Here is a 13932-nt window from a genome sequence, read left to right on the forward strand (position 1 = left end):
AATTTGAAGATTTTTTACTATGATGTGTTTAGGAATTTTTTTCATTAGTCATGTTTGGGGTTCACAGGGACTTAAATGTATGTGTTGATATCTTCAGTTTAGGATAATTCTCAGTATTTCCTCAAGTATTTCTCTCTGTCCCACATGTTCACGCTTTCTCTCTCCTATTTTTCTTGGACTGTAAGTACATTTTTGCACCTTATTTCCATGTCTCATATGTCTCCTAAACACATTTATGCCTGCTTTTCTTTTCCAGGATTTACTCTGTACTTTTTTTTCTACTAACCTGTTTTCCAATTCACTAATTTTACCTTCCTCTCCACTCAAACAGCTGTTAACCCAACGCTGACATTTATAATTTTATTTCTTGTACTTTTAAAATACTTTTTTAAAAGATTATCATTCTCTGGTAAATTTCTCCAGTTTGTTTTCAGGTCTGTGGAGAAGTTTCAACTCTTTAATTAAGCAGCAGGGTGGAGACCGCCCAGGGAAGGAAGACAGGGTCTCTTCCCTCTCCACCTGTCTTTTCCACTGTGATAAACTTTCAACCATAAGACATTTTCCAGCAGAGTCCTGCCTCTCAAAGGATGTTGACACAGAAATGAGAGAGCTAGAGGAACCACAGGCAGTAGGACACTTGTTCTTCAAAAAGCCGTGTGTTCGGACACCTTGTAGACATTGGCTAGACCCCACAGCAAACAAACATGAGGACCCGAAACACCCGTTGAGAACCACCAGAGTCTCTTCTGCTTTAGCACGTTTCTGAGGGTGGGGCTGGTGCGTGCAGAATGAGGTACACAAAGCTGGAAACGATCGGGCTGCTTGAGAAGTGACACCACATTCAGACTCAGAGCTGCGATTCCCTTGAGGATGGACACAGAGCTTGGATTTCCTGCCATCAGGCCCTGCTCCAGAGACTCAGTGATGGTTGACTTCATGTCCTGGTAGGTGTCCCCTTGGGTGGGCAGCAGTGTGCCAATGAAGTCATCCCTGATGTCTGGGTATTGGCTGACCAAAGTTGAAACTTCCAGGCAGAGCACAGAGGGTCTGCTAATTTAATGACTTCTGTAAGATAGTAGTGGTAAAACTGTGCTCACCTGCATCTTTACCAAATCTGGAGACTTCCAGAACAGGAAGTGGAGCTGCTCAGCCTCCCTGACCGTCTTCTTGGCACCCTCCTCGTGCTCCTTGGTGCTCCAGGATGAGATATGCTTCTGCGTGGTGGCCGATAGGGACCCCACCCCCACTTGCTGTCACCCTCTTTTTACATGATTTTGAATTTTGGCAACATCATTGAAATTTGCTTCTATGGTAACACTGACGATGGCTACAGTATTTGAGCCTAACAGCCACTTCTTTGCCATCAGCTCATCTAGATGTTGCTCCAGATCCCAGAGGTAACTGCGGCAGCCTCCTTGCAACAATTGTGTCTAAAACCCCATCCATATTTGGTTCACTCTTCCATTTCATTTTTTAAGTTAATTTATTTTAATTAGAGGATAATTTACAATACTGTGGTTTTTGCCATCAATCAGCCACGGGTGCTTATGGGTCCCCCCATCCTGGAACCCCCTCCCCTCTGTCCCCACCCCATCCCTCTGGGTTGGCCCAGTGCTCCGGCTTTGAGCGCCCTGCTTCATGCATCAGACTTGCACTGGTCATCTATTTTACATACGGTAATATGCATGTTTCAGTGCTAGAAAGACGGGAATATATTCAAGGCAGCAAAAGGGACACAGATGTAAAGAGGAGACTTTTGGACTCCGTGGGAGAAGGTGGGGACGGGATGATTTGACAGAACAGCCTCCATTTCATTTTTTAAATACTTCCTCTTTAAACTGACCGGGGGTTCCATAAAGGTCTGGCAGTTGTGATGATTGCTGTCATATCCTGAACAGAACATAACCCAAAACAGTGTGGGTGTTGCCAGTATGTCAGATGTTCTATCTACAACTGCGTTTCATCTCTGTAAGAGTCAAATTCACAGAGTCAGAAAGTACATCGGTAGATGCCAGGGGCTGGGGCGGGGTGGAGGGGAGTGGGTGGGAGTTAGTGTTTAATGGGGACAGAGTCTCAGTTCAGGAAGGTGGAAGATTTAGGAAATGGATGATGGTGACAGCTGCGCAACATGTGAATGTACTTTAGCGCTCCTGACCTGTACAGTTAAATATGGGTAAAATAGTACATTTTATATTGTGTGACTTCTACCACAATGAAACATTTTCTTAAAAAAGAAAGAATTCATTTACTGAAAACCCTAACTAGTACCTTTATTTTCAAATCTTCACTTATCTGAGTAATAAAGAATCTGCTGGAAAATCGAGAAGATGGTGGCAGGGAGCGTTCCCACGTGGGTCAGCTCTGGGCTCAATCTCTTTCACGCCATCTTTAGTGTCTGCGTCTAGTGATTTCTGCAGCCAGACGACGGTGTTTGAAGTGGGAGCTGACATGTACATGCGGAGCAGTTCAGATACCACATCTGAAGGAAGTGCCCTCTAGGGCACTGACGTCTATTTCTGGGACCAGCTCCATGCTCCGCACCATCTCTGCGCTTGTGTTGGTGTTCAAGACCCACGTCAAACAGGCTCATCGTTTCTTTTGCTTCTAGATCTTCCCACGAGATTTGCATCCAGGTTCTCAGAGCTTGGTGGTTGAGGAGGTTTCTGAAAATCTCATAATGGGGAGGAAAACACTCAATCATGGGGTTTTTGACAGCAATGAGGTCATCCAGGACATGCTTCCATATGACTTCCAGGTGGGAGATGGACCACTCCTTGTTGGATAACCTGTGGTCTGCCTATGTGCCCTCAATTCTAGCAGTCTTGATTCTGTCCAAGAGCTCAAACGTTGTTGTTCAGTGATGTCTGACTCTTTTTGACCTCATGGACTGCAGCACAGCAGGCTTCCCTGTCCTTCACTATCTCCCAGAGTTTGCTTAAATTCATGTTCATTGAGTCGGTGATGCCATCCAACCATCTCATCCTCTGTCACCCCCTTCTCCTCCTGCCTTCAATCTTTCCCAGCATCGGGGTCTTTGCCAATGAGTCGGCTCTTTGCAAACATTTCTTCCTTCCAATTCTTGGAACTTCTAGGAATAACAAAGCTAGTTTGCATTTTTTTGGGGGGGTCAAATATGCACCAATTTTTCTTCCCTTGCCAGATCCCAACAACAGAGACCAGCAAAATGGGGTCACAGGGACAGTGGCCAGGGACTTCTGTAGCATCATCCACAGCTGGTTGACCAGCTTAACTGAGATCCTCTGTTTTCTCCTGAAGGAGCTATGGATGAGGGTCATGTCCATGTGGTGGTGCTTATGCATTAGCCCATCCCAGAGGCACCCCTGTTCCAGGTCCCTCAGGTTCCGGGGGGCCTGCAGGAGCACCCCTTGCTTAATGAAGTCCAGGGACCCCCCTCACAATCTGGGGCCCCAAGAAGATATTCCTGAGGCTCTCCACAGCTGTAGTGGGCTGTCTGTGCTGCACGATTGCATCCTTCATCCATACTTTTTTGTTTGGCTGTGCTGCGTCTCACTGCAGAGTGCAGGGCTTCTCTGGTATGGCACAAGTGCTTCCGCATTGCGATGGCTTCTCTTGTGCTGGAGCATGGGCTCTAGAGCACGAGGGCTCAATAGTTGCTTCACACAACACATGGGATCTTAATTTCCCAATCAAGGCTCAAAGCCAAGTCCCCTGCCCTGGAAAGAGGGTTCTTTAACCGATGGACCACTAGAGAAGTCCCCATCCTTTAACTTCCTTGATGCTGTCGACCGGTGGTATGGATGCTGCCTCCCTCTCCAGCTCTTGCTGATCTTGGCCAGGGCCCTCGGGATGTCTGCGACTTCATTCAGTGCATTTAGGAGCTGGTTCCAGCCCACGTGGAGCCCCGCATGGCTCACAGTCCATGGAAAGCGTGCTCAGCTCGCAGAGGCCTTTTTCCGGACGTCTCTTCCTCAGTACTGCTCCACTTGCTCCTGCTGCTCCAGGCCCCAAAGCACCCCAGTAACCTTTTGACATTTTTTTTAAATTGGAGAATAATTGTTTTACAATGTTGTGAGTGTTTCCATCGTACAGAATCAGTCATGACTATATATATCCCCTCCCTCTTAAGCCTCCCTCCTTTGGGATCACTGTTGCACCAGCCTCCCAGACTGTCTCCTTCATGGTTAACAAGCAGGCAGAAACCCCTCCTTCCCTGTGTCAGAATAACACGATCCTTCAGCTTTGCCACCGGTGTCCTATGGGAAGTGGCATCCAGTTTCTTGAAAGTGTCCTTTACAGTTAAAGTCTGTGTCTTGAGTAGTATATCTAGATCATCTGTGAGTCGTCTCCATTATCTATTTCTTTCCTCTTGATTTGAGGTCATTTGAGTCTCTCTACTATAATTCCTGGGCTCCCCCGGTGGCTCAGCAATAAAGAATCCGCCTGCAATCCGCCTGGACAGAAGACTCTGGTTCGATCCCCAGGTTGGGAAGATCCCCTGAAGAAGGGCATGGTGACCCACTCCAGTAATCTTGCCTGGAGGATCCCATGGACAGAGGAGCCTGGCGGGCTACAGTCTATAGGGTTACAAAAGAGTCGGACATGACTGAAGCATCTTAGCTTCAGTAAATGGTAATTATTTACTTATTTATTGAAAGCAAAAAAGAAAAGATACTGTGGACAATTCTGCACCTCAGAAACTTGAAGGCAGCAAGGCTTACTGGTCTGTCTGGAGGCTCATTTATCTTGCTCAAGAACAGCATCAAACCAGGCAGAGATGAGACTGACTCCAGTTGTTTTTCTTGAATGTTGGATTCTATACATAAAAAAGCGTAGACACTCTGAATCATGCTAACTTCCAGCAGAGAGAATCTATTGACTTTTTTTACTCAGTAAGTTAGAGTAGGGGTTGGTCCCCTTGATACAGTCTAGGGGAGGCATTAAAGCTGATTTCAGGCTTTGTGAGGACTGGTCTACTTCTAGTTTGAAGTCGAATCCCGAAGGAAGAGCATTCAAGGATCTCAACTGAGAACACTTGGGCCCATAGCCCTCACCCAGCCTTGGATGCCAGCTTCACCCCACCAGCATTTTGAAACTGGCCAAAGCTCTGCTTGGCTTTTTAGATTCTTCATTGGCCTTTTCTTTTGTTTGCTGAGCCTCTTAGGTTGGAAATATTAGTAATAAATAATATCCTCAAGGAAAAAAGCAGCACACTCGTTGTTTCCATTCTCTTCTCTCTTCTCTCTAAAACTTAGACCCTTCAATTCCCACCTGCCTGGATAAACCTCCATTTTTTTCTCCGTCCACCCCCATGAGACTGCTGAATGCCCTTAACGTTGATTTCCAACCTGATCTCTTGCTTAGTCTCACTTAGTAATTGGCAAATGCCCTGAGGGAAAAACATCAGAGAATGGTGAACTCACCTCAATGCTTTTCTTGTCTCTTGGATCTTAGCCTTTGAAGTTCTTACTGACTGTGTGGCTCTATGATTACTTCAAACAGGTATTTTAAAATCTTTTTTAACCAATTTTAAATATTTTGCTTGGAGTAGGGGTTCATCTGCTATAGTTACTGTCTCATGACTATGAGAAACATATTTAAAAGCATTTTATGTAAAAATCAGAATTTGAAATTTCTCTTAAAATTAAAAAAAAAACCAACAAATTCTGGCCATCTGGGCCCACGATCTTGCACAGAAATAATGGCTACAGGTATGTAGTCCCTGACCTCAAATTTCAGGTAAGATGCTCTCCAGGGCATCTCATTGAGCCCTGAGAGTGAAACAAGAAATCCACAGTCAAGCTTTGAGTGATGCTAATACCTAATTCGGAGAAGGCAATGGCAAGTCACTCCAGTACTATTGCCTAGAAAATCCCATGGATGGAGGAGCCTGGTAGGCTGTAGTCCATGGGGTCGCTAAGGGTCGGACATGACTGAGCGACTTCACTTTCACTTTTCACTTTCACACATTGGAGAAGAAAATGGCAACCCACTCCAGTGTTCTTGCCTGGAGAATCCCAGGGACGGGGGAGCCTGGTGGGCTTCCGTCTATGGGGTCACACAGAGTCGGATACGACTGAAGTGACTTAGCAGCAGCAGCAGCAGCAGCAATACCTAATTGTGTTGTATAAAAGACATGTTGAAGGGGGTGTTGAGGATGCATAGTCAGGAAAGTGGATGGACGATTAAAAGATCTTTGTATCATGCAACTTGAGAGAAGAGAATGTTTCCAAACGGGACAGGGGTTGGGAGGATCAGCTGTGCTGAATCGCACCCAGGCTGCAAGTTGGACAGTACTTAATACTCTTCTCAACCGAGTGACTTCAAAGGAACTGATGATCTTACAGTCTTTTTAGCAGAGTCATGGGGGTTGCAACCAGAGCCTGGGGTGGCTTAAGGAGTGAACTAGAGCAGTGGGAATCAAGCGGTGATGTAGATGACTAGTGAAAAAGCCTGGCTGTGTCAGGAAGGCAAGACAAAGACTGATGCCAGGAAGGATGGCGGCCAAGGAATACATTTCAGAGACCAGTGGTCCTTCTTGGCTGCCTTCTTGATGCATCTGCTGGCCTTTCCCGGGTTTCCTGCAACATGAAATGCGGCAAAGATATTTTCTTGAAGATGAGAAGGAGGGAAAGCTGATCAGCACTTTCATATCTCAGGCAAGAAAGAAAGAAGGCTTGCTGGGCTCTCCGGAGGCTCCCTGAGGTTGCTGGAGAACAGAGGAAGTGAAGGCAGAGAGAAAAGCCTGACTCCAGCCACTCACCTGAGCTAAGCCGTCCTTCCCTGCATGCCTGGATGAAGTCATCCCCCGCCCCTGCCTTGACAGAGGTAATGATCAGAAGACAGCAGCGAAAAGGCTGCCTGGTTTTGCCTTTTCAAAAACCAGAGGAGGCCTGAGACATTTCCCTCTCCCTCAACCCCCACCCCGCCACCGTGAGCTTCAGGGGTCTGTTAATTGGCGCCCCAGTAAAATTTCAGGAGTAGTCTGCCTGATAATGATTGTAAATGACAGAGACGATCAGGTTTACCTTGTGACGTCCCCAGGGGACTTGCGGTTAGTTTAGTCTGAACTTAGCATCAGCTGCTCGGGTTCCTTTCTTCTCAGCAGGCAGGGCTGGACTCATCCTGTATCCTTTCAAACCTCATTAGTGTGAGGGCTTTTCCTCAGTCTCTCTCACCTCCTCTCCTCTCTTGCCCATGATCCCTAAGCATGCCAATCTAGGAACTCACACAGACGGCTTTGAGAGGTTGGGCTCTTTGTTTCATTGACCTGGAAGGAACAACCCATGCCTTGGAGCTGAAGGTTGTTTATTATTCCTCCAGGAAAATATTCACCAACTTGACTGAACTTTAACCTCCCTTAAGTCCTGTATGGTTTGAAAGCACTCAGTTTAAGGATTTTATAACTAATTAGAGATGTTTGGAATGTATTGTAGGTCTTAAATAGGAGCGAACACGCCAAAGAGCTAAATGTTGCAGGGCATCATTTTCATTAAAATCCAAACCTCCAGATCTTTTCATTTTCCAGAAGCCACCACGTGTGTATGTGCTTATGTGTGTATGCATATATATATATGTAGGTGTTTATGTGGTGTGCAATTTATATTACATATATATATTGCGTACATCTATGTTGCGCATATATACATAAACATATATATACTCCTTGAAAGCCCTGTTTCTCAAAGTTAAATGTATGGATCACTTACACATCTTGTGAAAATCAGAATCAGACTCAACAGGTCTGGGAGGGAGCCCACCTTCAGGTACTGTAGATGTGGCTGGTTTGGGGACCACATTTTGAACACCAAATCCTAAAGAGATCATCACACATTGTCTTCCAGCTTCTTCAGGGTGACCTGGTTGTCCTCCTTCTTAGTCCTTTAAATGCTGCTCCAGTGTTTCTCTAGGCTTACGGGAACCGTCCATTGATTGGCTAGGCGGCATTTTTGCTATTTCTCAAAATATCCGAAACAAGTACTCTGGTCTCCTGACTCCCATGTCCTTTCTGGCGATCACTCCACTGGTTATTGAAGGTCTAGATCAGGGGTCTGGGAAGATGATGGAGAAACCATAGGGTGACCCATGACCTCCCTTCCCATGTATATGTCTTTTATGTAATGCATACGTCTCTCAATTTTCTCTAGGGAGGAAGACTGTAGCTTTCACACAATTTCAGAAAGGTCAATGTCTTTTAAAAAAATCATAAAAACCACTGAGTCACATACTGTTAAATTCATTGTACATTTTATCTTGTCTTCATGTCAGTTCTTCAATTGATAAGAATTGAATAATCATTATGAATTAAGTATCTGCCATATTACTAAAGGATCTAGTGTTATGACTTGTATTAAAATGTAAAGGGTATATTATATCTCTAGGTAAAGGGTTTGGTTCTAGAGTTATGGTGTCACTTGGCACATAAGTCTAGGAGACCCTCTGCCAACTTGATTTTTCAAGACTGGCAACAGAAACTCTCACATACTGGCAGTGGTTGCATCTACCTCAATATTTCTTGAGCCATATTTTTGGTACCCATTCCCCTAAAATGCTGGCAAGTAAAGAACTTTTCACTCAAATTTCTCTGCTACATTGAAAGTGAGACCATTTGAGGGCTAAGCTTTTACTCTGAAGGTCCAGAGGCTCACTTCAGATTAGAAAATACGTATAAAAACTATGAGTCTATGGATTTGAATATGCATAGCGCTTGTCCATCCCTTCCCAGGAATATCTTGTTTCTACTGAAACTGCTATATGGATAAAACGGCTAATGGAAATGTGGCAAAGAAACAGTACTGTCTTTTCAGTAGATATTTGGTGGCACCCCTTCCTAGGTCATGAAGTAGCCTCCCTTCCCTGAGGACAAGTCCTGCACTCAGAGGTACCCTTTTCCTCATCCATTGATAGCTGGGATGGAGAAGCCAAAGCTGAGTCCTCTTCATACTTTCTTTTAGAAATCAAGATCTGATACACAGAAACAGGCCAGTTAAATCTCTGATGTGCCTACAACTCTAGCTGTGACTTTGGAATTGCAAGGAAATAGATTTTGCCATGTATATAGAAAAACAAAACTTCCCTAGTGGCTCAGATGGTAAAGCATCTGTCTACAATGTGGGAGACCTGGGTTCAATGCCTGGGTCGGGAAAATTCCCTGGAGAAGGAAATTGCAACCCAATCCAGTACTCTTGCCTAGAAAATCCCATGGACGGAGGAGCCAGGTGCAGGCTACTGTCCATGGGGTCGCAAAGAGTCAGACACGACTGAGCGACTCCACTTTACAGAAAAACAAAGAAAGTCAATCTGTAGAAAGAGCAAGATGAAGATGACTTAGCTAAACTTAAAAACATTTTTAAAAGGATCCTTGGTCTCTGACAACTTTTCTTACAATCACTCTTTTTCCCCTACATATATTGAGTTAATTTCATTACAACTAAAGCTTTCCCAATACAAATTTTTTTTTCATAGATGAATATTTTGTTTCATTTTCTCTATTTGCGTTCTTAGAGGCACATGGTTATAGGTGCTGGGGTTGAATCAGTTCAGTTCAGTTCAGTTCAGTCGCTCAATTGTGTCCGACTCTCCGCGACTCCATGAATCACAGCACGCCCTCCCTAATATGGATTCGATCACTTACTAGCTAAATTCAGTAATTTGGATACACTCATGCTAAAGTTTGTTGTTTATCTGAAATTAAAATTTAACTGGGTATCCTTTCTGGGAACTCTATTTGTGACATAGTTTCTTCCTTTGTCAAATGGAGGTAGTGATACCAAATCGACAAGGATGTTGTGAAAAGCATCAAGGATATCATAAACATTATTCAAAACCATGTAGGAGAACTATGGTTTATTATTCTCTTTCCACCTCCGTTCTCCCTGTATTGTATTTATAACACAAGAAGGCACTGCTTACAAGGCTCACCGTGTGTGTGTACTAAGTCACTTCAGTCGTGTCTGACTCTTTGCAACCCTAGGGACCATAGTTGGGTGACAGGCTCCTCTGTCCATGGGATTCTCCAGGCAAGAATACTGGAGTGGGTTGCTTTGCCCTCCTCCAGGGGGTCTTCCTAACCCAGGGACTGAACACACATTTCTTATGTCTACCTGAATTGGCAGGTGGGTTCTTTACCACTAGTGCCACCTGGGAAGCTCATGAGGTTCACCAGTTGGGAGTAAATATTTCCTGGATGTGCTGAACTTTTACTCTGTTAACAGAGAAACACCCAGGCAAAATGACCTAAAGATGCAGTTTACAAGGAAGTGGACTGTTTCCTCTTGGAACACGGGGAAACGTTTTATTACCTCTCGTGAGCTGTCTTTGTTCTTCAATAAGAGGATCTGGAGGGTTACATATTTCAACCTACCTGGCTTCACCCAGGTACCCCATTTGAGGATACTCTAATATTCATTTTTGTGCCAGGCCATGCCTAGGCTTTCATTATACACAAATTGCTTTCCAGTTCAAACAACTATCTCCCCAAGTGGCCGCTCTCATCTCCTATAGAAAGAGATGAGGAAAGAAAAAGCATGAGGGAAATAGAGAAGATGATAATATACTAGTTCACTAGTTGCTTGTTTGAAGATAAAGAATGTAAGATGCTTAATTTGGGGCTCTTTAGGTCTAAGTCCTTCTCACTTTTATCTTGATGACTTTTATCCTCTGTCTCCCAGTCAAGTACTGATCATCTTTGACATAGCTCCAACCATCATGTTTCCTGCCTAAGAGACACAGAGCAATGCACTTCCCTTACAGAGGCATTTATCATCTATTTCTTTATTTATCACACCAGGTCCAGTGGTATTAGATCAAACTTTTGTCTCTTCCTAAACAGTGTGGGCTTGCTGGTCTACCCTCCACTGAACAATTGACACGCAATGGCAGACTTCCATGGTTATCTTCCGTGTTCAAAGTCTCCATCTCTGGAGATGCCATGCAAAGAGCAAGCCAAGGGCCTCTAGGGAATAGCGACAAGTCTAGTCTAATGGTGAAAGGCATAGGCATCTTCCACTGTGATTTCCTCCATGCACTGTTTTCCATTTTCTTCCACAGTTTCGCCTGGGTATGTGCAGTGGTGATGAGATGAATGTTTACTGCCCAGAGTCAATATTGCTTGCTTAGAATCAGTAGCAGGGACTGATTTGGACTCCAACAAAGGGACTGGCTTACAGGGAAGTTGTGATACACTCTCCCTGGCCTGGTCAAGAGGCGTTTGGTCAGAACTTAGGTCTGTGACCGTCTCTTCACTCAGCGGAATTATATTTACAATTTCATATGGAACTGAATCTGAACTATCCTTTTTGTAACAAGAGGTGCTGAAAGGGATGGCACAGAACACAAGATCCGAGGGCAGCAGGGTGAACTCATTTTCTGGCCGGGTAATCACAAACCTGTAAGAAAAGCCACACATGAATTCTGTACCCCTGCAGCTGGGACAGTGTGGTTGCAGGCAGCGACCAAAATAAGAAAGTCACTTTGCTGGGGGACAGAAGAGGAAAGATTTGTTTTGCCTTGCTTTATTTGGTTTCTGATTAATAATTAAAAAAAAAAAAATTTGGTGTGATGAAATAGGAGAGGCCCTGGACTAGTAACTGGGAGACTGGTGTTTTCATCCTTGCCTCTGAAACCAACCATCTTTGACCTTAGACATGCTGTCTCCCTTCTGGGTCCTGCTCTTCCCATCATTTTAATGGGAGTGGGGTAGGACCACAGTATGGGCTAGTCATTTTCTAATGGCTTTTCTAAGTCTAGGCAATGGGCTTGCCTATTCTCCCAATCACCACAGTCCACAGCATTTCCAGAGGGGTTGGGGGGAAGCGGATGGAGCCCAGACAGACAGACAGAGATGGAGGGAGGAGGTGTCAGTATCATTCATGCTTTCCAGTGCCATTTCCTGAGCATCATTCTCCTCTGCCATCTTTGTGGTCAACGCTCTACAGCCATACCATCCCTCTGGACCTGTCAGTGTCATCCACAGAGCTCCATGCTTATTTAAGCCTTTGACACGTGGGATGTGTTTTCTCTCCAACTCCAGGGCCGCCGTCATCTGACGTGCCTGCAGTGCCTGCATGATTTACGACTCCAACAGGCAGACCAATTTCTTTGACTTCCACTCCCCAGCGATCTTTATCTCCTAACCACTTTCCTGGCCACATACTGATGTTATGACTTCCTGACATATCCTGCCGGCTACAATCTTACACTTCAATCAATCACTCTCTGCCCGCAACTTCCCATCACTCTTTCTCTCTCCTGCATCCTTACTCTGAGGACCACTGATCTTGAATTTCATCAGGATTTCCCATCCCCCTGTCCTTTTGTAGTTTTGCTCCTAGGAATCCACCATAAACTCCTTCTTCCACCCTTCGCAGCAATTACTGTAACTTTCACCTCTTTTTCAACTCCCTGTGAACCTCCCCCTCTCTCTCTTCTCTCAGCAGGGGCTTAGCCATCGATTTCGGAGAAATCCTAGTGTTTTGTTATGTAAACATTCCCGGAAGCTCAGCCCTCATCTGCAGCCAGATTGACCTTGGCATCCTTTCTTTCCCTTCTCTTCTCCTCTGAGCAGAGAAAGTGTCTTTCTTTGTATCACCACAGCTCCACTTGGAGGGATTTGACTTCCTTCCCTTTCTCCTGAAACAGTCCATTTCCACTCTGGTATTTTTAATTTCTCTTCCTCTACCAAGTCCTGCCCACTTCCCTCATGAAATTCTCAGCCTGGAAGTCCATCACTGTGCTGTCTACAAATGGCACCATCTATTTTTTCCCTGTTCCCTCCACACACATTTTCTCTGTCTTCCCTCCTGCTGTCACACTGATCTTTCTTTAAACTGAAATCTCTACATATCACTCCCATGACTTAGATGGACCAAGCCCAGTGGCTAGAAGAGGCACTTAACAAATATTTACCCAGTGAGCCCAGCAGTGAACAAGTAGCTCTTTCCACTTTAAAAAGTTGCCAGCCATGGGTCAGGGGTAACTTGCAAAATAACTCAGACTTAAAATCTGGGTGTATGTCTCAAACTTCACTGGGGATAAAGATCCCATTCTCCTCACATGGCCAGTACTAACTGGATCGCAGTTATCAGGGTTCGTTCCTATTATTTATGCTGATCCTACATATCTACTTCCCCACACCCTTCATTGAAACTAGGGGCCCTGAGCTTGGGCCACCCCTTTCATTCTGAATGAAGTCACTTTGGCCCTTATGCTTGGGTCGGGGCCTGGCACCTTGCACACCAGCATACTTCCCTTTTGTGCTCCGGATTGCGCTCTTCTTTATCTATCATGCGGTATAAGCCGAGGCACAGGACTCCAAGATTATTTAATGAGCCGCAGAATATTTGTCCAAAAGTCTTTCTTGGCTGAGGAGAGAAAAGAGAAAAACACATGCCCAGTGGCACTTAAAATTCAGCCACAGCAAGCACTGGAGTTGTCATCTGCCTTTCCTTCCAGTAGCAGCCTGGAAGACCCGAGAGCCATCTCCTCGTACCTTTGTGATGGTAAGTGGCCAGGAAACCAGGTTTACCATTAGTCTTGAGCATCTCATACCAGCAACTGTTTCACTCTGGTCTTTGAAGAGCCTCTGATGCATGGCGTGTCACGAGGTGTTATGCTCGCTTTTATCAATACTGATATGTTTTGGTAATGACTAACAACACAGAGGAACTCAAAAGCCTCTTGATGAAAGTGAAAGAGGAGAGTGAAAAGGTTGGCTTGAAGCTCAACATTCAGAAAACAAAGATCATGGCATCTGGTCCCATCACTTCATGGGAAATAGATGGAAAGACAGTGGAAACAGTGTCAGACTTTATATTTTTGGGCTCCAAAATCACTGCGGATGCTGATTGCAGCCATGAAATTAAAAGACGCTTGCTCCTTGGAAGGAAAGTTATGACCAACCTTGATAGTATATTAAAAAGCAGAGACATTACTTTGCCAACCAAGGTCCGTCTA

General features: G+C 44.9%; 1 protein-coding gene and 1 pseudogene across 1 annotated transcript in view; both read right to left on the reverse strand.

Moving 5' to 3' along the window:
- Window positions 1-644: 644 nt before the first annotated feature.
- On the reverse strand, window positions 645-3498 carry LOC148773740 (exocyst complex component 3 pseudogene; annotated as a pseudogene).
- A 7841-nt stretch (window positions 3499-11339) lies between these two features.
- The window catches only part of KCNU1 (potassium calcium-activated channel subfamily U member 1), a 146033-nt gene continuing 143440 nt past the window's right edge, over window positions 11340-13932 (reverse strand). Inside the window, exons 26-27 of the mRNA XM_088832661.1 lie at window positions 13224-13340; window positions 11340-11366 (exon numbers count right to left, since the gene is read on the reverse strand). Of these exons, the coding sequence (XP_088688787.1) occupies window positions 11340-11366; window positions 13224-13340 (144 nt within the window). The remainder of the gene's footprint in view (window positions 11367-13223; window positions 13341-13932) is intronic.

The sequence above is a fragment of the Moschus berezovskii genome, chromosome 26 (assembly GCF_049115385.1).
Source record: "Moschus berezovskii isolate FMDL1 chromosome 26, NW_MosBer_1.0, whole genome shotgun sequence".
Taxonomy (NCBI): Eukaryota; Metazoa; Chordata; class Mammalia; order Artiodactyla; family Moschidae; genus Moschus; species Moschus berezovskii.